General features: G+C 50.9%; 1 protein-coding gene across 4 annotated transcripts in view; it reads left to right on the forward strand.

Moving 5' to 3' along the window:
- Kiaa1671 (KIAA1671 ortholog) overlaps nucleotides 1–27,300 on the forward strand; it is a 175,946-nt gene that overhangs the window by 140,799 nt on the left and 7,847 nt on the right. For all 4 annotated transcript variants that reach the window (XM_005007292.4, XM_013141789.3, XM_013141790.3 and 1 more), the window contains 5 exons: nucleotides 16,828–16,946; nucleotides 19,394–19,628; nucleotides 21,663–21,837; nucleotides 24,462–24,586; nucleotides 25,641–25,780. In XM_005007292.4, coding sequence (XP_005007349.1) covers nucleotides 16,828–16,946; nucleotides 19,394–19,628; nucleotides 21,663–21,837; nucleotides 24,462–24,586; nucleotides 25,641–25,780 — 794 coding nt within the window. The remainder of the gene's footprint in view (nucleotides 1–16,827; nucleotides 16,947–19,393; nucleotides 19,629–21,662; nucleotides 21,838–24,461; nucleotides 24,587–25,640; nucleotides 25,781–27,300) is intronic.

Below are 27,300 nucleotides of genomic sequence, written 5' to 3' on the forward strand. Positions count from 1 at the left end.
ACAATCTCTAGGCTGAGAGATTTTTATTTTCCTTCTCTGCTAGGAAGGTAGTCTTATAGTCTGGTGCAGTGGAAGAACATCATCCCGGTCCTCTTCCTGCTCGTGTCCTGTGGGTAGAAGTAAATCAAATCAGCTCCCCCAAGGGAAAGGATCATACCGGGGGCGGGGCTTATGGAAGCCTGCGGCTCACATCGAGGAAGAGCCTTGGCAGGTGGCTGTGAGGGCTTGGGATGTGCTCTCTGTGTAATGGGCAGCCATGCAAGGCTCTTGAGCAGCCGAATGTCATGAGAAATTGTACCTGCGTCCAGGTACAGGCTCTGCAAATGGTTCCAGACAAGGACAGTTCCTTCAGCTCCTGGTCAAGACACCAGTCAACACAAGGCTGAGATGAAATGAAGAGGAGCTAGAAAATCAGAATTCTCTTCCAGGGATTTGCTGTGGGGATTTCTGCAGGGTCCTCATATCTCTGAGCCTCTGTGCCCTAGACTGTGAGACAGATAGGACACAGGACTCAGCACATAGTAATAGTTCCCAGCTGGTGGAGCATCCGATATTAAATAAATACTGCCACTGATAAATCACTCCTGTATTTTGATACTAGCTTGATAAGATAATGATCAGAAGACCTGACAGGAAGTTGGTTTGCCCACATTTTAACCTCAATCCTATTTAGTGATGGAAATGTGTTTTTGTATCTAGATCCGTGTGTGTCCTTGACAATAAAATGTGTAACTTTAATCAGAAGGGGAATAAAAACTGGGTGTGGAGGTGTAGCACGGTGGTAGAGTACTTGCCTAGCACACATGAAGCCCTGATTCCAGCCCCGCTACTAGAAGCAAACAAAATAAAATCCTGAGCCCCAGATCTTCAGGGTGGTACTTCCTGTTTGTAGCACCCTTCCCCAGCCCTCTGGGCCCTTCCGTGGGTGTACCTCTCCCCAAGTTTATTTTATTTAAAGAGGATTTTCAAACCAGTTTATCATTTTTTAGCCTCTAGGGCAGCCCAGGGTTCTGATTTAGATTTAAACTCATGGCTTTGTCCAACATCTTCCAAAATTTGGGGTTCAACAGACATGGATCAGAGCCCTAACTCCTCTCTGTCCTAGTTCTGTGACTTTGGTGGACCCCTGTTCTCTTTTAAAGCCTTAAGTTTCCCGGCCTTAAGGACAATGATACAGTCATTAGGGTGAGGGGAAGTGGGAAGGGGTGAATGACCCTTGCAAGCTGAGACTCACAAAAATGGTTATTTGTTTGAGTTGGAGAATTAATGAGTTGCTGACTTCCCCATCAGGCACTCCTGCAGGCAGACCTTTAACATGTGCAGCACACCTCCATCCGTGCCAGATCCTGGGGGCGGGGCATGTGCATTTCCACACTTCTGGTTGCCTAGCAACAGGAAATCCCTAGCTGGTAGATATTCTAATTTGTCGAAATGTTTTACCTCCTGGGAAGGTGCGGATGGATATTCAGTTACTCCAGAAGAGGGAAGTCAGCCGTGTGCACAAAGCTGTCCACCAGTTGCAGAATCCCATTCCTTCTGAGAGTCTTGTGGGCCATAAATAAGATTTTAGGAGCCACCATAAAGTCATTAAGTGGGTTCTGTCGCAGCAGGAAGCATATGGTCACAGGAATATTTAGGCGCACTGCCCCTGTGGACAGCTGCTCTGTTGGCCTTTGGGTCTTGATTTGCAGTGGTTTTGGGGGGACCCATGAGGGCCAGGGTGAATGGGATTTCATGTGCTATGGGCGTCCTTTAGACCAGGTGGATGGAACCCAAGGTGTCTACCTGAAATCTGACCAGCCCTGGACCAGCCCTTTGGAGGAAGACCCCACCACAGTGCCCCTCCCACACTTGGAATGGTCCCTTTGGATGCTAGGTCTCTGGCACATGGTTTCCAGACACAGGCTGGGGCCTGCCCTGTCCCTCTTTCCCCTAGCTGCCTCCCACATTTGTTTACTAACAGGTACAGATACCCATTGAGAGTTGTGTTTTGTTTTGTTAACTTAGAGCCTTTATACTGAGCTACACTCCCAGCTCTTTGTAAATTTTATTTTTTATTTTGAGACAGAGAATCACTAAGTGTCACTAATTTGCCCAGGCTGGGCTGGAATTTAGGATCCTCCTGTCTCAGGGTCCAAGAGTACTGGGAATACAGGCATGTGCCACTATGCCTGGCTATACCCCTTGATTTTTTTTTTCTTTTGGTGCCGGGGATTGAACTCACGGCCTCAAGCTTGCCAGGTAGGCGCTTATACTGCTGAGCTAAATCCTCAGCCTTATACCCCTTGATTTACGATGAGATTCCATCATGATGAGTCTACTGTCCATTGAAAATACAGTGAGTTGAAGATGCATTTAATACACCTAATCCATCGAACATCCTCGATTAGCCAAACCTCCCTTAAACATGCACAGAACACTTACATTAACCTATAGTTAGGCTAATCAGTTAACGCAAGACCTGTTTTATAGTACAGTGCTGAATGTCTCACTTATTGAACATTGCACTGAAAGTGTAAGACAGCGTGCTTGTGTGAGTACACTTTCTCACCATCACAGAGTCCAAAACTCGTTTGGTTTTTTTGTCTTTTTGAGACAGGGTCTCACTATGCAGTGGCCTTGAGCTCACTTTGTAGACCAGGCTGGTCTCGAACTCGCAATGATCCTCCTGCCTCAGCCTCCTGAGTGCCGGGATTACAGGCATGAGCTACCACGCCCGGCTTGAGTCCAAAACTTGTAATTTGAATCATTGCACTTATAGTTAGTACTGTGTGCCAGGGAACAGGACAGGTGACATGAGCCACTCACCTTTGGGGCTTCTCATCCGCCAGGGGGAGACAGCCTTGAAACAGAAGTCCCATGGACACACGCTTTCAGAGGACTAGGAGGGACACAGGTGGGAGCCCCGTGGGAGGGTCCCCTCTGCAGGGTAGGGGGGAGGGCTGGCATCCAGGGCCTGAAGGTAGAGCTACCATTAATTCAGAAATGACATTTGTCCTATTGGAGATGTCCAAGTATCAAAATGCCCATTTTGAAATTCAAGGACATAAAATGAAGAAAAGACTACACAAAATAGCAGAGCACAGCCTTCGGTCTGTCCTTCCCTTCCCTCCCCTCCCCTTCTGCATACGATCACAGGCTGGGCAACATGAAACACTGGTCTCCTCTGGCAGATACCACTGCCTCCTGCCCCTCGCAATCCTCCACCTTAGTATCTGTACTGTAGCCCTGGAAGGGGCACCCTGTCCCCCAACCTGACCCGAAGTCCTGACAGCACTGAACAGCCAGGAAGCTGGGCTTGCAGTCAGGCTGGACCAAGTATATCCTGGTTCTGCCACTTGAGCAAGTTAACGAACCTCTCTGAACCTTGTTAACGAACCTCTTCTATAAAGTGAGAATGGAAATGCATAGCACCTGTATTACAGGAATTTTGAGGGGATTTATTTTGAAAATGTTTGCCTGGCATATAAGAAACACACCACATGCCTAGTGGATGTGCATGCATACTGGAAATGCCCCCCCCCTTTTTGTGCCGGGGATTAAACTCACGACCTTGCACTTGCCAGGCAGGTGCTTATGCCACTGAGCTAAATCCTGGCCCCCTTTCCTTTTTTTAACCCAAGACTTTCACATGGAGCTTTGTTCCCTTAAAATTTTGAGACAGGATCTCACTAAGTTGCCCAGGCTAGATTCAAATTTGCAGTCTTCCTAGCTCAGCCTCCAAGAGGCATGTACCAGCCTACCTGGCTTTGCCTTTTACTATTTTTGTGTTTTGTTTAATGATATTAACCTCCAAGCTTTTCCACCTCTGCGGGTTTGCTGAGTGGCTCTTGCCCTGTAGGTCCCCCCCGCCCCAACCTCCTCCTCCTCCTGAGGACCCGACCGAAGCCTCAGTGCCTACTAGTGAACCCAGCCTTGCTGGGTCCAGAACATGATCTGCTAGCACCTGCTACTCCAGTGTCTGAGTCTTCTCAGTCCTCGGTGACCTCCACATTTGGGAGCTTTTGCTTTCACAGAGCTGGATGAACCTGCTGTGAATCCCCCTGCACAGTGCACATCTAGGTCCAGGTGCAGCTGAGAACCCCTTCCCTTTGGGATAGCAAACCCCGGGGTCTCCAAAGCCACCTGGCAGCCAGAGGGCCCACCTAAGGCCTGGGCCAGCTGTGGATTCCTTAATTATTACCAGAAACCATCCCTAGTCTGTCAGCGGTCTATAAATAGAAAGCTGGGGAAAGAATTTAAAGATGTCACAGCTTCCTTCCCCGCATGGGGCTGAGTTCAAAGCCCTTCAAGAACCACAGCCCAGTGTGTTGGAAACCCCGAGGGCGTGCGGTGGTGCTGTGACTGTCGGGACAGCCCCATGGACTGCTGTGTCCCAGGGACACTGGAATGGGCTGCAGGAAGGAGAAAGATCGTCTTTGCCACCCCAGCCTTTGCTTCCCCTGAGGCAGGGGACAGAAAGCAGCCTCCAGGTCCCCTGAGAACACAGCTACCACAAGTGCTGCCCCATGTGCAGACTGCTCTGCCTTGTAAACCCAGGCTGGAAAGCAGGGTGTCTTGTGCATCCGTGTGTGTGACTCTGTGTGTGTGATTCTGTGTGTGTGTGTGTATGTGTTTGTGTGTGTGTGTGTCTTGCGTCTGTGTGTGCACAGCATGAGAGACACGTGAGGTCACTGTGCAGTTGACCCACTGATCAGCAGGGCTTTGCAGGACCTCGTAACAGAATAAGTAATGTATGGGCCCAGAGAGCTGCAGCAAGCTGCCCACAGCCACACAGCTGGTCTGGCTGGCCTCAGACCACCTAGTGGCACTTGAACATCCACTGGAAGGCCAGCAAATTGCTCAGTCTGCCTGGTGGGTTTTTGTTGTTGGTTGATTGTTTGCTTGGTTTTTGGTTTCTTTCTTCTTGTTGTTTTTAAAGTATAAGTTTGCCTTTGCCAGCATTGTCCCCAGTCTTCACACCAGGGCTGGAACTCAGGACCCTCCTGCCAGAGCCTCCTAGAGTTTACATTTGAGTATCTCTCCCTTTTCTCCCCCTCCACCCCCTTCACCAAGCTCTGCTCTGCATGGGGTCCAGGTTTGCCAAGGGGAAACGGTGGTGAACAGTGTGCCCCCAGCCCTCCCTCTCAGGCTTTTAGTCCTGGGCTGGCGTGGTCAAAGCTATCACAGCCCTTGTTGTCCCCTGCTGTCCTGGTCCTAAGTGCTCCAAGAGAGCAGCCCAAGGACAATGTGCAGAGCTGCTGAGTCCTGATGGTAGCGTAGGAGTCTGTGGCAGGTAAAGACAGGGCAGGGCATCCAGACAAAAAATTGCAGCTATGGACAGCACCATGACTGTCACTCCAAACACCTCAGGGGGACAGGTGTACTAAATGCAACCAGAGAATGGCTTGAGGGGCATCTTGGAGCAGTCAGCATCACCAGGGCCAAGGAGCTTGGCCTATTCCAGCCTCCTGGAACTTGGGCCCATGCAGCCTTGTGCAAAGCTGGGGTAGGGGAAGGGCTCAGAAGGGTTCTGCCCACCCAGGACTGTGGCCATTGCTTCAGTGTGGTGTTTACTGTTACAGGTTCACTTTCCAGAAGCCTGGGGTGGTCAACGCTGCCCCGATTCCCTTGGTTCCTATAAATCCTACTGATTTCTCTAAGGCAACAACCGCCAGGGGTGGGTCTTTGGCTTGGTGGTTCCTGCTGGCTTCCAAGCTGGGGAGAGATGATTCTCCTACCTTATGAGCATCATAAAGATCACAGACATTTCCCAGCATTTGCCATTTGCCAGGCCTGGCACTCAGCCTTCTGGGAGGTCCTGCATGGTGGCCTCAGAGCTGCTCTCTGCTGTCACCGAGGCTCAAAGAGGTGAATGACTCACATGAGCTCACATAGCCTCTAAGTATCAGGGAGCTGAGATCAGGGGCTGAGTATGTCTGGCCCCAAGGCACCTGCTGAGCTGGTGTCTCCCTTCCCAGAATTCCCGTGGCTGTCGTGGTCTGCACTCCCCCTTCCTTTCTGTGTTCCTTCAAGGTCTGAAGACAGGTGCAGAGGCACCAGGGAGGGGGAAAGTGGAGCATTAGTGTCTGGGATGCTGGTCACCACTCCTGTCTTGAATCCTGTCACCTCCTCCTCTTGCAGAATCAGGGTGACATTTAGAATAACTCTTAAAAGTAGAGATGTAAACAAAGAGTGTGCAGAGTTTCTTGTTTGTTTTATTTATTTTTTTGCAATACTGAGAATGGAACCTAGGGGTACATGATCACTGAGCTGCATCTCCAGGCTGGGTTTTTATTTTTATTCGGGGACATGGTCTTGCTAAGTTGCCCAGGCTGGTGTGCCAATCCTCCTGCCTCAGCCTGCCGTGTAGCTGGGGTTACAGGAAAGTACCACCACTCCCAGGTGTACATGCACTCTTAAGTCTGCGGCCCATGTTGCTGGGCATGTTAAGTCCATGGTCACAGTGGTTTACAGGTATCTGAAAGTATTTCCTCCCTGCGGCATCAACTAGACCTCAGCTGAGCAGACACACACTTGCATACACATGCATGCACATGCACACACATAAGTAAGTTGCTTACTTTCCCTGAGCCTCAGTTTTCTCTTGTGTTAATGGAACACTGACTTTGTAACCCTTTCCCCACTATCCCATAGTACAAAACTCTTATTGGAGGCCATGGTATCCTGCAGTTCTGGGTCAGTGCCCCACGTGGATAATGGATCTTTATTTTTCCCACATGCTGACGACTCACAGATGTCACTGCAGAACTAATTACACATTTGCTTGTGGGGTGTGACCCTTCCCCAGTGTTTCATCACCCTAAGTTCATTCCCCCTCGTCAGGGGCCTTTCTAAACATTTCCCTAATTTTCATGAAAGGCGAATGCCACAGATACACCACACACCTGTGTGTATGTTGCATGCATCTCTTTCCGTGTTAAAGAGTGAGATTATTTTACTCATCCCCTGAACCAGTTTTTGGCCCACTGAGGGCAGCATCATTACTGTTGAAAATGCATAAAATAGACCTGTTGAAAATGTAGATCTAAACTGGGACTGTGTTGTCCCTGCCAGGGTATCCAGCTATGCCTGGAGGCCCTTTGGGGGGTCTTGTCTGGGAAGAGCAGATTCTACCAGCACTCGGGGCTGAGGCCAAAGGTGCTATTAAACACCCCGCAGTGCACTGGACAGGGCCCCACCATGATTCTAGGGTCAGGGCTGGGAGAGTCTGTCCTAGATCCCATGGTGTGTATGAGTTCATCCACGCATCCCCTTTATAAAACTTGGAAGTCTCAAGTTCAAAACACACCTGGCCCTGATTTGGATTGGGACTGGTGTTGCTGCGAGAGCAGGAATCACTGGCAGGGCTGGCAGAAGGACCCTCTGGAGTCCATGCTGGGCCCGGTGCCCCTCCTGACCTGCTCACCCAGGATGAATCCAGATCCTGGCATTGGCCTATATGCAGACACAGCCCTGCTGCAGCAGGGTATCCTGCGTGCAGTGCTTATGCAGGCTTTGGGAGCCACTAGGTGTGACTTTTAGGTCCCGCCAAATGAGTCCCAGCCCCAAGGAGGACAGGCATCTCCAGCAGGCCTGAAAAGCTATGTGTTCTTATTTACCCAGGCGGACCCTCTTATCTGTGGGCTCTGACCAGGGACTGTGTCTGCCCTCAAGAGGCTCTGGGCTCTCTGAATGCACTGCATCTGGAAGCCTCTTCCACTAGGCGAGGGGCCAGTACCTATGTCCTGAAACACCCAGCTGAGGCTCCCAGACAGCTGCTGGGTTGCTCCAGCCGGTTCATGACACACTGGCCATACGAGCAGATGATCACTTCCCCCTGGGACAGCCAGGGACTGCTGCCAGAGTCTGTGCTGGCCCACATGGGCACCATGAAGAGTTGGCCAAATAGAACCATCTTCAAGGACCCTCCCCCAAGACCCTGGCCTCCAAAAGGGGAGTGGTAAAGTGGGTTGTGACCAGATGTGGATTAGAACAGACGGTGCCTGGGCCCTTCGTAACGCTGGGAGGGAAACAGAACCTCAGCCAGGCGTGGTTTTCGTCCTTCTCCTGGAGCTGAGTGTGGTTCTCATTGTGAGCCTCGGCAGCAGGGCTGCACTGGGCAGAGGCCTTCTGAGCTCTGCTCTCCTGGCCATCTTCTCTGCCACCTGGGCCCAGTGTGTGCCGGCCAGTGCCATTCATGTCCCCTGGGCTGGCCCCTCTGCCACTCTGCCGTCCTTGCTCTCCCTGCCTGTACTAATCCGACCCCCTTTACAAGCCCAGGAGCAGGTCCTACGCTGTCAATGAAGTGCTGGTCACCCCAGTTCTGGACCCTCAGCTCCCTGCCTGCTCCACGTGTTTCCCAGTAGAACCTTGAGTTCTCGGGACAGGAAATGTTTGTTCCTCAGAGGTGCTCACTGTGACTGAGGGTCCCATGCTCTTTTAAACTCCTCCTCATCAACTCTGACATTTTACCACATCGGTCTCACATTCCTCCTCCGTTGTATTAAGGGCCCAGTGGTTCATTCCCTTGTGCCAGTGAAGTGTGGTTTATGCGTCAGGTGCCCTTAAGCAAGGGCAGCTGGGTCTTGTTTCTGTTACCAAAACCTGGTGCTGCTGTGATCATCCCGTTGTGTATGAGCATGTGAGTTTGTTGTGTGTTTATGTATATATGGGTGCGTTCCTGTTATGTGTAATGTGTATGCATTTGCGTCTACTTGCATGTATGCATCTTTGTTTGTATAGGTGTTTCGTGTGCTTAGATGTCTGTGTGTGTATATTTATATTTTGTTGTGTGCATTATATCTGTATTTGTGTGCACATGACACATTTGCATTTGTATTTGTGTATATGGGTATGTTTTGTGTATATGTGTTTGTGTGTGCATATGTTTGTGTCTCTGTGCTTGTGTGTTTATGTTTTGTGTGGATGTGTGTGTGTTTGTGTGTGTATCTCTGCTGGGTGAAATGAGGGTGAGTGGGCAGAAGGATGCAGGTGACATTAGAATGTGACGGCTCCACAGATCGTGGCTGAGCGCTGTCTATGCCCTGCCAGGGAGGGACACAGGGCTTCTGCCAGGAGGACTTTTGGGGTCTTAAGTCAGTGGGGAAACACACCCAGCTCCCCACCTTCCACACCCGTTCACATTTACAAATCCAGGCTGCAATTCCATTGCCTGACAAGTTGAGCTCTTGTCTGAAATAAACTCAGAAAGATATTTTGACATGTGATGTTTCAAAAAAAAAAAATCCTCAAATTTGGCTTAGGCAGTTTTAAGAATCCCTTCAAGAGGCACGAAGTCAGAATTGTCAGGAGCGGATTCCATGAAGGAGAGACAAGAGATGCCAGGGAACTGAGAACAATTATGGGCTTATGTATAATTATACATTTCTAAATTTTACTTTATATACTGCCCATGAATGTTACAAAATTCTAAAGGCGGTAGGGTAAAAAAATATGTATATATATATATATATATATATATATATATATATATATGTCTTTTTCTCTCCCCTCCCCTTGGCCACTCAGATTTTCTCCCAGAGACTGACATTCTTGAGTTTCCCTGTGACCTATGTGGATATTCTGCGCACTTAAAAATATTTATGTCTTCTCCCCACACAGCCCACAGTGGAACCTGCCCTCCTGCTGGGTGTACCTGCTTTGCCTTCGGTATATGGTGCTCGGGGGACTTCCCTGCTTTCTAACATTGCATGGTATCCCATGTGATGGTTGTTCTGTAATTTAGGTTAAATGCACTTGTAAAACCTCCTAATTCCTTTTTCCTTGGGCCAGTTTAATCTTACAACCATAGGATTTTTATTAATAGAACTTTAGACCTACAAAGGAAATCAAATGTGTCTGTTTTCCTGCAAGAGACTGGCAGTATTTCTACAGTGTTCTATTCCCATCTCATTCCCCCCACAAATTCCCTCCTGACTATGAGTAGGACGTTCCCCCTACCTCAGAATCAAGCTTTCTTATTTCATACTCCAAAAATGTTTCACGTGGACCACCCTAGTTTCACTGTTGTTCAGGATTCTGCACATTGTGTCTTATTTTTTTTAAAAAAGATCCCTTTGCATTTAGTATATGTGCTGTCTAAGTGAGTACTTCTAGTGCTTTTAAAATCAGCCAGCATTAAAATTTAAGGTTATGTATTAAAAACAGATGGTCTTGTGATATATCAGAGGGGTTTGATGGACAGCCAAATAGTAAACAATATTATCTGCAAAGACATTAGAGACCAGGCATGGGATCATTCATGAGTTCATTCATTCACTAGTTCATTCATTTGTCCATTTGTTCATCTATTAATTATCAGTTACTTCCTGTCCCCTGGGGTTGCCTGTGAACTTGGCATTGGGTTTGATGGAGAACACACCCCAGTGCCCACCTTTGAGGACCTCATGGTTTGAGAGGGGCAAAGATTAACCACAGCCAAGACTGTTGTTTCTATCTTGGGCCCAGAGGAGAGCCCAGGTTCTTCTGGGGGTCCAACTGTCAAGAGAGGCTCCCCAGAGGACATGATGCCAATGCTGTCTTTGGGGACACAGTTCCAGCTGACCCAGGCCAGCGTTGCCCGCAGCTGACATATGTACCAAGACATCTGTAGAGGGGCATCCCCTGGTGGACCTGAAACAGGGGATGTGCAGGGCAAGCCACAGACTCAGAGCGCCTGCTTCATGTGCCTTGGTCTTCTCAGGGGGAAAGTGGAGAAATAGTAACAGTCTTCAACTCCTGGGATCGGTGGGAGAACTGAATGTGGTAGCACTATATACAGTAAGTGCTATTTAAATGTCAGTTGTTACTATGAAAATTCTCAGCGCCTCACTGAAATGGGAGTGTGGTTGGTGTCTATCACAGGAAGTAAACTAGATGACCCACAGGAGGGATCTGCTGTGGTACCAGGGATACAGTGGTACTTCTTGTGAGGCCACAGTCATGAACTTACAATGGTTCCACTCAGGACTTGGGGACCATACAGGGCGTGGGAGTGAACCCAGGCAGCCATTCCGCCTCTCCCATCCAGCCCAGTAAATTACCCGAGATGCTCAGCACTTTATTGTGAAACAGGCTTTGCATTGGGCGGCTCTGCCCAACTGTGGGCTCTTGGCAGTGTTGTGGGCATGTTTAAGGTGAGCCAAGCTAAGCCAGGCTGTTAGGTAAGTTGAGGGCATTTGGTACATTTTGACTTAGGGTATTTCCACCTTATGATGAGTTTACTGGGAAATAAATGGAGGAAAGTCTGTGATCCTTCTCGCTCTGCTCTGACACCTGCCCCAGAGATTGTCCAAGCCCCATGGCCCAGCCCAGCTGTCTTTCTGTTTATAGCCTGCAAGGCAGCCTCCCTCCAGACAGGCCAGGCACTCCCAGCCCTGAAACCAAACCCACCTCCTGCAGTCCAACTGCTGATGTGTGTTCCTGTCACTTTGGGTAACGCTTGTCCCCTGGAGACAGAATGTCTGGGCTGGTGTCTTCATTTTGCAGCCTGTGAGCCATGGTGACAGCTCACCTGCCCTGCAGAGCTGGGGCTCAGGTCTTTGCAATGGGCGTGCACCCTGCCCCAGTGCCCTTGGAGGGGAGTGGCTGCCTGGTGTCCAGGATGGGGGATGCTTAGGGCTCTGGCTCAGGCAGCCCCTGTGGTTCTCAGCTGAGTGATGGGCTTGCCAGCCTCCTGGGGCCTGTCAGCGTGTTCTTGTGATGCTCATGAAATGTAACAGTGGACACTGTCACCATCACGTGGCCTGGTGTCTACTCAGCTGACGCTCAGCTGACCACATACCACACATGTGTGAGCTCTCACTACACAGTTTACAGAATCCTCCCAGTACCCTGTGCATTCTCCTCAGCCCCATTTCCTGGAGCGGGAAACAGAGGGTTAAAGGTCACAACTGGCCAGTAGCAGGGCTGGATTAGCCCTGGGATGGTAGATCACAGAGATGGTGTTCAGAGCTGCTCACCTGTCCCACCTCCCTGTTTGTCCTGTTAGAGAATTGAGGTTGGTCAGTTCCACATCTGGGACTTCAAAGCTCTGAGTTAGGCTGCTGAGGCCAGCTGCTGTTGGCCTATCCGCAGAGTGCTGTGAAACAGATGTGGCTCAAGCCCCAAGGAGTAAGCACCAACATTTCATCACCTTCCATGGGGTGAGCTCTGTGAACACATGCTGGTGTGCGGGAGGATGCCCAACACTTCTTGTGGGGAAATAGCTCCTGCCCACAAGCTCTGTAAGCACTGGGCATTAGGTTAACTGGCAAGCTGTGGAGAGTCACCACAGCCTCCGATCCCAGGCCACTGACTCACCAAGAGGGGAGACTGAGAGGCTCAGAGAGGGGCAGAGCCTGGCTCAAGGTCCTCGAGGAAGTGGAGCCACAGCTCAGGCTGGTCCCTTGTTCAGACAGTGGGGCAGGAGATGGAGCCCACTCAGGAGCTTGCAGGGGCCCCCTAGGGTGTCCTGGGGGTGGAGCAACAGAGCCGCACCCCGGTGGGCCTATCAGCCCCCCTCATCTGAGGCTTGGACACCCACACCTCCTTGCTTCTGTGCCCCGTGTGTCTTTCTGTGCCCCCGTGTGCATGCTTCTCTCTTGGGCTTGGTTTCATGATCTTGGTTCTCTCTGCCTCTGTTTACCTGCCTGTCTCTCTGCTTCTCCTTCCTCCTCCCTGCCTTCTCCCCACCCAACCCCAAGCTTGGCACCTTATTGGTACCTGAGATAACCTTCCTTATTCCAGCCTTGCTGAGTGATGCCCACGGTGTGTCCTGAATGTATTACCTGTATTACCTGAATGTATTACCCTTCCCTGAGCTGTCACACCTGGCTACTCCTGGCCACGTCCAGCCTCACCTGGTCATGCTGCCTGTACCTGGCCACACTGGCATAGGTGCTCTTGGGCCATGGAGAGGGGGCAGAGGGTGGCGTCCCACACTTTCCCTGAAAGCACCACCTGTGCCCAGCCACCCACCCCATCAGCGGACAGGGCAGGACAAGGCCTGGCTCCTCCTGGAGGAGGCCAACCCCCTACCCCATCCAAGCTGGGACACAGTAAGAAAGGACTCTGCAAGCTTTTGTTGGTGGCTCCGAGGCAGAGCCTGAGTTCTGTTTCCAGCCCCAGGCCCCTTCCAGGCCTTCCTGGTCTGGCTCCCTTCCTTATCCCCCGACTTCCTTTGTTCTTTCCAACCTCCTAGCTGACGCCTCTCCCTCCCTCCCGCCTTCCTGTTTATTGAGTGCTGAATTCTCCTCTGCCTGGCCTTCACTTGTCCCCTCTGAAAGATAGTCACCGAAGGCCCAGCAGTGACGAGAACGTGGCAGCTTTGGGACGCACAAACTTGGGCATCAGACAAGGCCATGTTCGAACCCCAGCCACTCCACTTTCTAACCCTGCATCCTCACAAACTAAATCTCTACTCGGGGCCTCCGTCTCCTGCCCCAGTCTGGGCCCATGAGTGTTCCTGCTCCCCAGCCTGTGGGGAGCTTTCCCCTGCTTAGCGATGGGCACAGCAGCAGCCCTGGTTACCGTCACCTCTACTGTCTGCGCATTGTGTAGGTCTGACCTGGGCCCGGGGTGGGAAGGGGCTGAGTGCAGAGCTGCTGGAGGGGTCATGACGTGGGCCCCTGGGAACTGCTCTGTCAGCTGTGGGCACCCTGTGGCCTGAGTCAGGGTTCTTTTCTTAGGTGATTGTGTCAGAGGCTCCCAGAGACACAGGTTTACTGCTCTCCCTTCTGCCCCTCCCGAGCTCTGCTGCCTTTTCTGGTGAAGGAGCTCACCCCTTCTCGCTGCAGGAAGTATGAGTGCAGAATCACATTCTCCCAACAGACTCATTCAACAGCTATGAGAAACCAGATGTCGGTCCACGTGCTGAGGTTCAGCTACGAACAGAACAGCCCCGTCTCTGCAGCCCACAGTCTGAAAGGTGCAAATGCAGAGGGGTTGGGTGTCAGCAAACTGCTGCCTAAGGAGGAACCTAGCCAACTGCCTGTTTTGTAAATAAAGTTTTATTGGAACACAGCCACACACATTCATTTACATACCAGCCTGTGCTGTGCTGGTAACAGTGGTGGAGGTGAGCATGGGGACCGAGACCCTCATGGCCCACAAAGCCCCAAAGACCTTTTAGAGAAAAAGTACTGAACTCATGATCTATATATATGATAGTACTAATTGTATTTACTTTTAGCATCAAATTCTATCAGACTATGTTTATAAATGTGAATACTAACTAAAGTCAACACCAAGAATAAAAAGCCTGTAGTTTCACCACTGTGAATTGTCACAGAACCTTCCAGATGTTTTTCTTTGCTTATACTGACATGTGTCTGTTTATTTTTCACAAAACTGGTTTCACAACATGCACCCTTTGATACCTTTTTAACTGTTTTCTTTTAACGTTTGCCAGTATGCAGCACACATCTTCCTGTGACAGAAAAATACTCTTAATGAATGTCATTTTCCTTCATGCATCTACTCCATGGTGTGGCTTTTGTATGCCATTTTATTAGCTATTTAGGTCATTTCAAATATTTGGCAATGAAAACCAATCCTGCCAGGAGCATCTGCACTATGGATCTTGGCAAGCGTGTCTAATGATTTCCTTGAGATAAGTGCCATGTCAACTAAACTTGTACATTTTAAATTTGGGGCTCTGAGTTACAACTTGTTCTAACAAGGTCCTTAAAGGTTCCAGTTAGCCTGGTGCCCCAGCACCGCCATCACCGAGCTGTCCCCTCAGGGGCTGGGCCAGGGCCATCATCATGCTGGGCTGGAGCACTGGCCAGAGTTTCCACCCACAGTGGCTCAACTAGCCCAAGCAAGTGGGCTTGAAGCCTGCCAAGGGCTTGAGGTTTTTAAAAGCATTTTTCTGTATGTTTCCCGCCATGAAGCATCATGGGAAGGTGGGGAGGTTAGAATGCCAGGGGCCGAAAGGAGCCCTGGAGAAGGAGCCCTGGAGAAGGAGCCCTGGAGAAGGAGCCCTGGAGAAGGAGCCCAGAGTTTGCATTTCACTTCCTGCAGCCCAAGAAGCGAGAGCCATCGGGCTGTCCCATTCTTGGGCCTCAGTTTCCCCTGAGGGTCCTCCTAGGTCTAAATTCTAGGATGCCACTGTCCTCACTTGATGGTTGATAACACTGAGGTGGGATGGAGGGGAGGCGTCTGTGTGGACCCCAGTTCTCTGCCCGCCTTCTAATTCGCCCCGTGCATTTTCCGGCCGCCTTGTAAGCTGTCTACCTACCTGTGGCCAGTCAGCTTTTAAGTCATAGCCTGTGAGGCAAAACTAAAGCAGAACCTTCAGTTAAAGCAAGCTGCAAAAATCAAATTTGCAGAAAGTGTTAGGAGTTTCAGGCTCATCTTGGTGGTTGAGCTTGAGGTCCTGGGGCTACGAGAACTCAAGTAAGTGTCGCTGAGTTGAAGTCCTGCCAGGCCCTTTGGGGTAGTGACACATAGATCAGACTTTCAGTGCACACAGAGTTACCAGAAGACCTGCCAGAGAAGGGGCCATAAACAGCTCTTGTGCTTAAGTCATTTGCAAAGTGAAGCCCCTTAGACAACCCTGGTCCCGGCTCTACTTGCAATTTTGGTGTGTTTTTTTTTTTCTTTTTTGCCTTAACTATTTTTTTTAAATATACATATACATACACATACACATATGTTATTACTTTCTGCTTCTCAAACTACTGAGACAATACAATGTTTACATATGTGTGTCTTATTTATTCTACTTGCAATTTTGAGGGACTGTATTATAAAATCATGACTGCAGTGACCCTCGCCATAATGCTTAATTAACATCTGCTTTGTCTGCACAGAGAGGTTAGGGAACCTGTCCCAGGCCTCACAGCTACTGCATATGAAGCAGAACCTAGATTCAGATGCAGCTATTCTGGCTTGGCAAGGGCAGACTGACAAGATAGTCGGTCACAGTTGCTATGCCATGGAAAGTTGTAAGCAGTACCATCCAGTAGGAGGTTTTGTGGGGCTGGAAATGCTCTGATAGCTGTGCTGTGGGAAGCTGATTTCTGCTGGACGGAATGTTCTAGAAGGAGGCTTCGAAGGCCTGAGGATGGGTGCAGTGTGGCAGTGAGGTTGAAGAAGATGTCAGGGATGCTGTCCTTAGAAACTCTAGGTCTGGCCTTGGATGGCAAAGGTATGCCCCTGCATGTGGGTCCCCAGGCCTGAATCCCATACATACCTCTGCAGCCTGGCGTAGGAGCAGGTAGAAGCCTCAGTATTTTGGACACCATTTCCCCGCAGGGCCAGTCCACCTGCTCTGAGGACCCTGGCCAAAGACAGAGTGATAATTGACCGGAAAATGAGACTGAGAGGCCAGGGCTGCCCCGGTACAGTGGGTAGCCTTGAGTTTCAAGGCTGTTGCCAGCCTTTGAATTCTTCCTTGCTGTTCTTTGGCTCTTTGATTTGGGACACCATACCCCTTTGCATCTCTCAGCCTCTCCTGTTCTCAAATGCAAAATCGGGATTGTAGTAAGAGCCACCTCATAGCACTGTGGTGAGACCATCATCCAACAAGGAGACCTCATGTCAGTGGTATTACCTGACCCCATACCCCAGGCCAGGGCTGTGCAGGAGACAGGCTGGGTGACAGTGATGTGGAGGCACAGGGGTGTGGTGGGGTGGGGATGCACTTGGGAGTGTGAGGGAACTTAGGGTCACTGAGGTGGAGGCTGCTCTGGCAATGGAGAGGGCTGGGGATGCCCAGGGGTCTAGGACCAAGTCTGGGATCCCAGCATCCCAGCTTGCCCATCAGAGCATGCAAAGTCCTGCCTCCCAGGACGTCCTAGCACAGCTCCGAGGGCACAGGCTGTCTCCCTGATGGACTCTCCTGTCTGCTTGCCCCTGCAGGACCAGCTGAAGCAGTGCTTCTCCAGGCGACCCGCTGAGGCCAAGGACACTGACACCCTCGTGCATGAAGCGGACGGCCAGTATGGGACATGGGCAGAGCAGCGCCAGAGTGCGGACAGGTAGGGCACACGGGCTGGTCTCCTGCTGCCATGAGGGCATCTGGGCCACAACTGATGTGATTTCTATGTCACAGGAGCCTCTTTGTAGTCATATGAGGAAACCACTTGCATTATAAAACATAAATTTACATCTGTGCTGTCTGATATAGGCAAATCCACAGGGAGAGATACAGTTGGGAGCCTGGGGCACCACTGCTTCCTGGGTACTGGTTTCCTTTTGGGGTAATGAACGTGTCCTGGGCATTGATGATGGTTGCAGAACACTGAACGTAGTCAGCATCACTCATGGTGGCCTGTGCACTGTGTGTATTAACACTATAAAAGTTATAAAAGAAACGCAAACTGCCCGTCACCCAGGGCACAGACGTACCTTCAGTAATGTTCTCTGTCATCTTCCTAGACTTCTTTCCGTGTGTGTCTGTTTACCGGTGTAGACACAAAGTGCACACAAGGCACATGAGGCTACCCCTGTATGTGGGACCTCCACTGCTCACCGCTGGTGGGGCCCCTATGTCAGCCTGACCAGAAGGCACATTCTGCCTGATCCTAAGGGCTGAAGTTTGCGGAGCATAACCCAAATTCAGGAGCAGGCTGGTGTGAGCCCAGCCCCACTCTAACTGGGCCTGGGACCTTGAGTAGATGAGCTATTTTCCCAATTAGTTCCCTTCTCCACAGAAAGGAAATGATCCTTAGAAGTCAGCCAAGGTTTACTGGGCTTGTGCGCCCAGCACTGTCAGAAGCACTTAACATGCGTTCATTGAGCACAGTGATGTTCCACACTCGGTTACCCATTTTGCAGCAGAGAAAACCAAAGTACCCGGCACATGGGCTGGTTGAAGGGGAGCTCATGCAGCAGTGAGGACTGGCACATACTGGGAGCCTTTGTGTACCATCCCTATACTTGTTTCAAACATACTCCCCTCTCGGGTGGATGAGCGCGCAGTGGCTGCATCTGGGCCACCTGGGCTATTTTCAGGCCTTGCCTTTGCCAGCCAGTGGCTCCATGACTCCAGGCAAAGTCTTGGATGTCAGAGAGACCCAGGGCTGAGCACCCCAAAGGGCCACTTACCAAGCCAGTCACTCTGTGACTTGTTTCCCTGTCACACCCCACCTGGGGAAGTGGGGCTCGAGATGCAGTTGATGGAACCAGGAATGGGTAGGAAAAAGAGAAGCCAAGGGTGGGACCTACAAACCTCTGTTCCCATTCCTAACCTGTGGAATCTAAGTGTTAATGAGCTTAAATTTCACTGCAGCACCCCTGTGAGACCCGCTCTCCTCCTGCCTCCAGACCCAGCTCCCTGCTTTTAGATCAGATGGGTGCGACCTGGTCCCACCTGGGTGCTCCTGGTGGCGGGCGCCTTCTGCTGTCTCCCGGCGGAACTGCGCCTCTCGACCCTACTTGGAGCCCTGTGCCCAACTTTGGGTTGTGCTGCCCTCTGCTGTCTGCTGGTGGTATTTCCCTCGGCCTCTGGATTTGCCTCTTGACCACCCCATCCCCTCTACAACCTCCCTCTTTCAAGTCGGGAAATCAATTTAGACCTCGCAAAAGCCTTGCAAAACCCCGATGCTGTACCAGGGTGAAGCTTTGGGGTCCCTCGGATTGGGCCCATCTGTCAGGGGAGCCCACCTGGCCTTCCTCAGGGAAGGAGTTTCCTGGGCCTTGGAGGCTTGGCTGGGTGTGCATGTGTTTGTGCTGGCAGGGAAGAGCCAATGGCTTGACTTTTTTTTTTTTTTTTTAATCAGTTTTCTATCCTGTGTGGTTCTGCGTATCTGAATGTACCTCAGTATGTTCTCATGGCCAGAGAATCGAGGGGTAGCAGAGGGCCTGTGACACGGCTCCTGGAGTCGGACAGCCTGGCTGCTGGCTCATCTCAGTTCTGCCCCCTTGGACACTCAGTGTCTTATCTCTGTGCCTCAGTTTCCTGATCTTCAATTTCTTGAGTTACTCCTACCTTGCAGTATGACAGGGGCCGTAGAGTTTTAAATATTCCCATAGGATGGCAGAGGGGTTTAGATGATGCCATTTTATTACAATGCCTGGCACACAGTAGGTGTTCAGTAAATCTTCACTGACTGAGCCACTGGAACAGTGCAGGAGATTTCCCCGCTCCTGCTGATAGTGATCTTTTCTACCTCAGCGCTGGGCAGCAGAAATACACTCAAGAGGCATGATGTCATTTAAAATGTCCTAGTGATCACATCCAAAGAGAAAAAAAAAAAGCAAATGGATTAATTTTAAACTTCACAAGTTTAATTGAAATGAGTTTGATCAAAAGCAGCGGAGCCAAAAGACTCTCATTTCAGCATGTAATTAACATGAAAAGTTATCAGCCACACATCGCATTCTTTTCTTCATCCAAAGTGTTGCGAGCCGCCCATGTGGACTTCCCTCTCGCAGCCTGTCTGGGTCCCCACCACGGTGTCTCCCTTCCCTTCCTTTCTTGCAGCCTGGCCCCCGAGTCTCCGTCTCCCGACAGCAGCACCACCTCGGTGCGGAAACAGCCCCCCGGAAGCCGCCTGTCGTCCCTGTCCTCCCAGACGGAGCCCACCTCGGCCGGGGACCAGCAGAGCGCCAGCATAGACCACTCCAGCTCTGAGCTGGATTCCACGGATGGGACAGAGGCGCTGCCCCGACAGGACACCGGCCCTCCCCAGGGAACTGATGACTTCTCCTTCATCCATGTGAGTCTCATGGGTGGGAGTGTTGGGAGCAGTCATTCGTGGCTTTTTTTTTTTTAAACGATACTGAGGATCAAACCTAGGGTCACTGTACCAGTTCTACCCCCAGCCCTTTTTATTTTTGACACAGGTCTCCAACCAGGTGCCCTGGTTGACCTTGAACTTGCAGTCTTCCTGCATCAGCCTGGGCGTAGTTCCGGTTTAGCCATGTGCACCCACACCCAGCCGGTCCTTTCATCTTAGGGGCATTCCAGTGTCTCCTTGTGACCTGCCTTCAGGGCTCAGCTCTTAGGCCGGGGTGCAGAGTGCAGTCTTTGAGAGGGGACCATGTATGCATGTAGCTCAGCCAGGTGTCTTCCAGAAGCGTGCCTCAGGGCAGATGTCTTCAGCCCGTGGGGCCTGAGCTTCTTCACTCCACACCTCACATGTAATCACATGAGTTCTGATTAAAGCCAAGCTAAAGCCTCACCTGCCAGGTAGGCAGGAAGTCTGATTCCTGCCCTGGAGTTCGGCCTGAGGTTTCCTTCCTGGGCATGTAAAACCTGCAGTGTGACGCCTGGGTGTGCTGGGCAGTGCCACTGAGGCTTTGCTCTGTAGCATTCAGGGCTCTCTTTGATACATGCTGCAAGAAGGGAAGGCCCTCAGGCCTGGGCACCCTTTGTGGGGGGCCTGAGGCAGCCTCTAGGACTCAGCTTCGCCCACCCCAGGATGCCAGGTGCCCCTGTCAGATGGCTTCTGCTCCAGACCCCTCCCAGGCCCGGCCGGTTCATCCTACTGCAAAGCCGCACTCCAGGGATCAGGTCTTTGAGACATAGGGTCAGGTGTCATTATTCTCCTCCCATGCTGGAGGGGCAGATCTGTAGTGTCTAGAAGGCCACTCTCTCCTGGGAGCAGTGCTGTACAAATACCCTTTAGGGGAGCTGTTAGGTTCCCCCACTGGGGCTTCCTCTGGGACCTTACACAGCTCCACCTTCTGCACACAGCCAGGCTCTCTCATGGGCACCGACAGATAAGCATGGAGACAGAGAGAAGCAAGATGGGTCTTCATCTACTCTTTTTTTTTTTTTTTTTTTTTTTTGGTCTTTTTCCTTTTTATCGGTACCAGGGATCGAACTCACGACTGCCTGCTTGCAAGGCAGGCGCTTATGCCGCTGAGCTAAATCCCCAGCCCCTGTCTTCATCTACTCTTGCCCACCTCTCTTGTTGTAAGGGTTAAGTTAGGTGCTGTGTTCAGCTCTTCATTCAATATTTATTGGATCTCCAGGTTTCCCAGCATCGCTGTGGCTTAGTGTGATGTCACTGCCCTAGCATATCATGCTGGACATTTCCTCCAGAACACTAAGGTTTTCTTTTCTGCATCCACTATAAGCAACAACACCAGGGTTAACAGCTACCAGTCACACAGTGTTGGCTCTGGTAGGGGCCTGGCCACTGTCACTGTCAGTGCACACTAATAGCCCAAGACGCAAAATCCCCTGCCCATTTTGCAGATTAAGAATCTGAAGTGGCCACAGATCAATTCCAAATGTTGGCAAAGGTCTAACTGCTCACCATCCTGTGCTTGGTGTGTATCACGCCTGTCCTGGTTTTGATCTCCTAGGGCGGTGTTGGGGTTGAGGCCACCAGAGCAGCAATTCCATGGATATAGAGCCATCTCCCTGTCCTGGCCAGCCCCTGCCACTCTCCACGTCTAGGAAACCACCCCTAAATCTACCCCTAGGTAGATGCCTGACAAGCTGGGCAGGAGGATCAAGTTGGGAGTCAAGCCAGGGCAATTTAGTGAGTCAACAAGACTGTATCTCAAAAATCAAAAATCAAAAAAGGGCTGGGGATGTAGCTCAGTGCAAAAGCCCAGGGTTCAATCCCCAGTATGGCAAAAATGAATTAATAAAATAAAATGTAAAACATTGGCTGCCCTGCTAACTAATAACCTCTCACCAATCAAGGAAGCTGCGTACACCCCCAGAGGTAATGCCCTCCATTAACGGTTCTCTTGCATTTTCTTTTTCATCTTCTTCCTCTTTCCAATCACTGAAGCAAACCTCAGTCCTGGACTCCAGTGCTCTCAAGAGCCGAGTGCAGCTCAGCAAGAGAAGCCGCCGCCGGGGTCCTATCTCCCACTCCCTCCGGCGGAGCCGCTTCAGCGAGTCGGAGAGCCGGTCCCCTCTGGAGGAGGAGAACGACAGCACCTGGATGTTCAAGGACTCAACAGGTTCGGACACCTGCGCCTTCACCCCACCCTGAGGCCCTCAGAGCAGCGGGGGGGCGTGAGGCAGATCCTGGGAAGAAGAATGCGCCAGCCCTGCAGGCTTTCGTGCTTGGACGCAATTACATAAGAAACTGGTTTCTTGTTTTATAGAGCTTATCAGAAACCGTGATTAAAAGGAACCATTTTGAGGGGTGATAATTTGGATCCCGCATGTTACAAAGTACAGAGACACAATCAGGTTTTGCTGTTTCTGCTTTTATCTTTGTTAAATTCACCCTTTTACATTCTTTAGGTTGGCTTACAGGTCTTTTCCTGCACTCTTGGGTTGAAATCTCTTCCATTTATTATTGGTCTTTTTGTTTTCTCATACATTAATAAAAGCTACACATGTTCCTCTAAGGACTGCTTTGGCCACAATCTATGTCAAAATCTGAGCTGCATCTCACAGCAGATAAGGATTCATACAAGAAGGGACGTCCCAGGCAGAGGTGCCTCCAGGATCAAATGGACAGAGGGGTGGAGAGAGCACTCTGTGTGCCAGGGGCATCTCCCAGCAACCCCTCAAGCTGGGAATCAGAGATGTGTGCTCCAAAGAGAGGAAGGGACCAGCTCACTCCTCAGTCCTTTGTTAAGGAGTTAGATTTCAACTGTAAAGCTTTTTTTTAACTTTAACTTTAACTTTTTATCGGTACCAGGGATCAAACTCACGACCGCCTTCTTGCAAGGCAGATGCTTATGCTGCTGAGCTAAATCCCCAGCCCCTCAACTGTAAAGCTTTTAAGAGGAAGCAAAATTGCTTCTTCCCCAATGGGGACTATGACAGCTAACCCCCACACACAGACAGCATTTGCTGGGGGCAGGGTAATGGGGATAGAACCCAGGGCCTTTGCACTGACCTGTATCTCCAGACCTTTTTTTTTTTTTTTTTTTTTTTTTTTTAAAGATAATCTCCCTGAGTTTCTAAATTGCCCAGGCTGGACTCAAACTTAGCATCCTCCTGCCTCAGCCTCTCAGAGTTCTGAGATTACAAGTGTACATTACCACCCCCAGCTCAGATATAGGCTCTCATCCCCCAAAAGCTATTGTTTTCAGTTATCTGAGATTTGCCCTTGGCAAACAAAAGGACATCAAACAAGGTTCTGAAGTCAATAAAAGTCCATTGCTTCTGTCCAGATACCTCTAACAAATCCTAGGAAGATTATATCTCCCTCTCCCGTTCCATTTTTGTTCTTAAAGAAAATGCTTCAGTGCCTGTGTGAGTGAGATGTCTCCCTGTGTGCTTCTTTGACTTCCTGCACTAGCTACAAGGGGCAACCAAAAGATACAGTGAATGCTTATATTTAAAGTTACACTAGGAAACATACTGCCAGAATACACACACACACAGGCACACACACACACACACATACACACACAGGCACACACAGTTCAAACACACTTATCCCACTGTCCTGCCACTTTATGAGGCATAGTAAAAAATATGGAGAGTGCTGCCGCCAGGTGTCACCCAACAAAAGGCAATTCCCAAAAACATTACAGCGTGTCCTTAACCACCTCATATGCTGGATCTGGCATGTGTAATTTCTGTCTCTTTTCCAAAGTAAAAATGACCATGAAAGGAAAAGGTTTTGAATGGATTCAGGACATTGAGGCAGCCATGAAAGTACAATTAAAGGGGCTGGGGATTTAGCTCAGCGGCATAAGCACCTGCCTTGCAAGCAGGCAGTCGTGAGTTCGATCCCTGGTACCGATAAAAAGGAAAAAGACAAAAAAAAAAAAAAAAAAAAAAGAAAGTACAATTAAAGACACTCACAAAAGAGCACTTCCGGAGCTGCTTCAGAATGTGGCACAAGTGACGGGAGATGTGTTGGAAGGAGGATTAATGGCAGCGTGTCTTTTACTATGGTAAATGTGGAAAAAAAAAAAAGCATTCACGGTGCTTTAGATCACATCTCGTATGCCAAGCTGCCTGGAACACATGAAGACCATAGTAGGGACAGAGGCACAGAGTTTCCCCAGTGTGGCCCTGGCAGTAGCATTTTTGTCTTCTACCAGACTTGAGGGGCCCCCAGGACCAGGGAGCCTGGGACTGGCCCTTCCTCATGTGCCAAGTTTCCTACTTAGCCCAGGAACCAAGGACTAGGCCTTGCTGAGTGGGGTCCCCCACCATCTCCCTGGCACATGTGCCCAGGCCTCTAGGAGACTGCAACTCCTTGCCCTCCTCTCCTGGAGGACATTGACCATGAGGCCCACAAGGCTCTTCACCCCGTCCTCAGAGGGCACAGCCCCGGGGTCTCAATAACTGAGCATGTTTCCATCTCCTTTCCTGTGCTCATGGAGGACTTCCTTCTATCATCCTGACATGGGCCCAGGGCCCAGAACTCAGATCCGTCCTCCACATGCCCTCCTCCAGGAGAAAACCCACTCTGCCTGGTGTCTCGTCTCCTGGCAGATTTGGGAGGAAGAGAGCGTGACATTCTCTCCTGCACGAGAGCTGAGCCCAGGGATGGAGGCCTTGCAGGCTGCAGGAGAGGCACCGAGATGCCCACCATGTGCAAGGGGTCTAGCACGTGGGGCTCCACAGTCGGCAGCTGCCAGTGACTTCAACGCTCTTTTCTTTGCAACAGAAGAGAAACTGCCCAGGAGAGAAGAGTCTGATGAAGAAGAGACGCCATCCAGGACAGAGAGGACACCAGTCAGCCAGCCTCAGAGGGTTCCCGTGTTTCCAGGCATGGACCCGGCAGTCCTGAAGGTACCAGGGCCACCCTGTGGGTGGGTGTGTCCCCCTCTCCTCTTCCCTCCTTTGTCCCCCTTCCCCATGCAGCATGCATCCATCCATCATTAGTTAACTCTTCTCCCTCATGACTGTGGCACATGGTCACAACCAGGGAACTAGCAATTTATTTGGATTTCACTAGTGTCCCAGTGTCGCTTCATCTCCATTTTCTGTCTTTCTGTGGCCCCTAACCTGCGGCCCCTCTCATACATCTTAAGTGCCCTCCAAAATGTGACATTTGCCCACCACTTGCCCATGGGAACTGTCTTAGTTACTTTTCTCACTGCTGAGAAAAAATAGCTCACATCCAAAATTAAGGAAGGAAAGGTTTATTTAGCTCTCAGTTTGTGGAGGTTTTAGTCCATAGTCAGCTGGCTCCAAGGCAGGGCGGCATGGCACAGGAGCAACAATTCAAGGCGGCAGAAGACAGCAAAAGCAGTGAGAGCAGAAGGGAGAGAGCAACCCTCTTTGCCTCCCTTGTATTAAGCAGGCCACCCCCTCTCCAGGTGGGTGTAGCCCTCGTACCATCTCCCAGCCCTCCTCTTGCAGGCTTAGGATGTGTACAAAGTGAGGACCTGGCCCCCTGTTGAGTCAGTTAACCTTCTAAACTTCTCAAGTTTAGGCAATGAATCTTCCATTACAACATCCTGGAGCTTGAACAGCTGAGTTGCTTAGTTAACCTTCCAAACTTCTCAAGTGGACACAGTATATCAACCATTACAGGAACCTAGTGGACAATAGGGAAGTTTATTCCTTTCCTAAAGATGCAGGGGTGAGAAGCTAGCAGAGCCGACTCCATTGGGGGTGGAGCTGCTGTCCCCATCCACATCCTCGGGAAGGTAGAGGGCACCATAGTCATGGAGCTGATCTTGAGGGTCCTGAACCTGGATGCCAGCCTGGCCCGACTCCTCAGCCCCGTCAGCCTCCTCAGGGCCGTTGCTTTCCGAAGGCTTCCGCAGCTGGCCCTGTTGATGAGTGAGCCCTTCCGAAGATGCTCTAAGACCACTAATCCTGGCTCTTATCTTCCCAGGCTCAACTGCAGAAGAAGCCAGAGGTGGAAAGTCCTGGTGAGACCCCTGGCTGGACCCCCCAGCCCAAGACCCCCAAGTCTGTGTTCCAGCCTGGGGTGCTGGGCAGCCGAGTGCTTCCTTCCAGCACAGAGGACAAGAGGTGAGAGGTGTGGGGACAGACAAGCCCCTCTCCGCTGACTTTCCTCCAGTGTCTACATCCTGACAGCTAAACTCTATGCCAGAGGAGGGCGCAGAGGCCAGGATCATGGGTTCCCCCCTGCCCCATACGCACACTGCACAGAAACCCAAGGCACTCCTGCCGTGGGGCAGACAGTGAGGAAACTGAGGCTCGCCAGCCCTACTCATCCTCCTGGGAAGCACCTGTGTCTCAGGAAAATCAGGGAGACCTGGGAAGGACAATCCAAGGGTATGCCAGGTGGAAAGAGATAAACTTGGCTCTGACCAGCCGCCCTTTGTGGAACAGCCATCCTGTGCCTAGGCTCGGCCTGCTCAATGCAGAGCAACCCTCAGCGCAGCCCCTGCACCACAGGGCTCTCAGCTGGGGCTAGAGGTCATGAGCATAGGCTCTAAAGTTACACAGCCCTGCATGGAGTCCAGCTTTACAAAGCCACTAAATGGCTAGGAACCTTGGTTTCCTCATCTGTGAAATGGGTTTATAAACTGTCTTGCCCTCCTGGGTGGCTGTGAGGATGAAGTATGCAGTGCCTAGTGTATAGATATGCTGCACAGAGAGTGAAATTCTTATATTGAGTTCTGTCAGTGCATAAAATTAGGAATTATTTTTAATACTGGGGTTGTGATATAAATACCAAGATAGAATAGAATTGACAAACTGTAGCCCACCATCTGGACTTGCCAGTAAAGCTTCACTGGCACAGAGCCACGCCCACTCACATCAATAATGTCTGTGGCTGCTTCCCCATGACAGCTACAGAGATACCCATAGCCCAGTGGAAATAGTTACAGTCTAGTCCTCTGTCTGACTCTGTGACGGAGGAGGGGCTCATCACCCTCACAAGCCCATGGCAGGGGATCCAGGTAGCCCCGCAGAGGAGGTACTTCTGCTGAGCCAGATGGCCACACAAGTTTCAGCTAGACTGAGGGCAGCAAGAGAGGACACCGAGAAGGGACTGGAGGCCGGTGTTCCGGGAGCCACAGGTGGTGCAAGTCCCTGTGGCACAGAGCAGAGGGACAGGATCAGAGAGACAGGCACAACTGCATGTACCCCCGTCCTAGAGACACCAGAACTGCAGGGTGGCTCCGCATGTCTCTGTGGCTGGAGGAGCCCCCTGGCCTGAGACTCCAGCACTTCTGGGGGCCTAGGCTTGTGCCTCCACCACCAGAAGAGGCATGGCTGGAGTCGGGTATCCCATACCCGATCTGCCCGGGGGCTGTTCATGTCCTCATTCCCAGGCTGGTGAGTGGAACAGCTCATGATATCTCCTAATAACCACGACCCTTTTCCCTAAGCTGCTCCTAACCAGGTCAGCAACTTGCTGAGCTCTCTAGGGCTGGGGGCCGGGAGCTTCTTCTGAGATCAGAAAATATGGGTACGGGTGTGTGTGTGTGTGTGTGTGTGTGTGTGTGTGTGTGTGTGTGTATTAGGGGGTGATTTTAAAGAATTGGCTCATAGTTGTGGAGGCTGCTGGCAGGTCCAAA

This window comes from Cavia porcellus, unplaced genomic scaffold (assembly GCF_034190915.1).
Source record: "Cavia porcellus strain 051 isolate PalLab524CR breed Dunkin Hartley unplaced genomic scaffold, mCavPor4.1 scaffold_16, whole genome shotgun sequence".
NCBI lineage: Eukaryota > Metazoa > Chordata > Mammalia > Rodentia > Caviidae > Cavia > Cavia porcellus.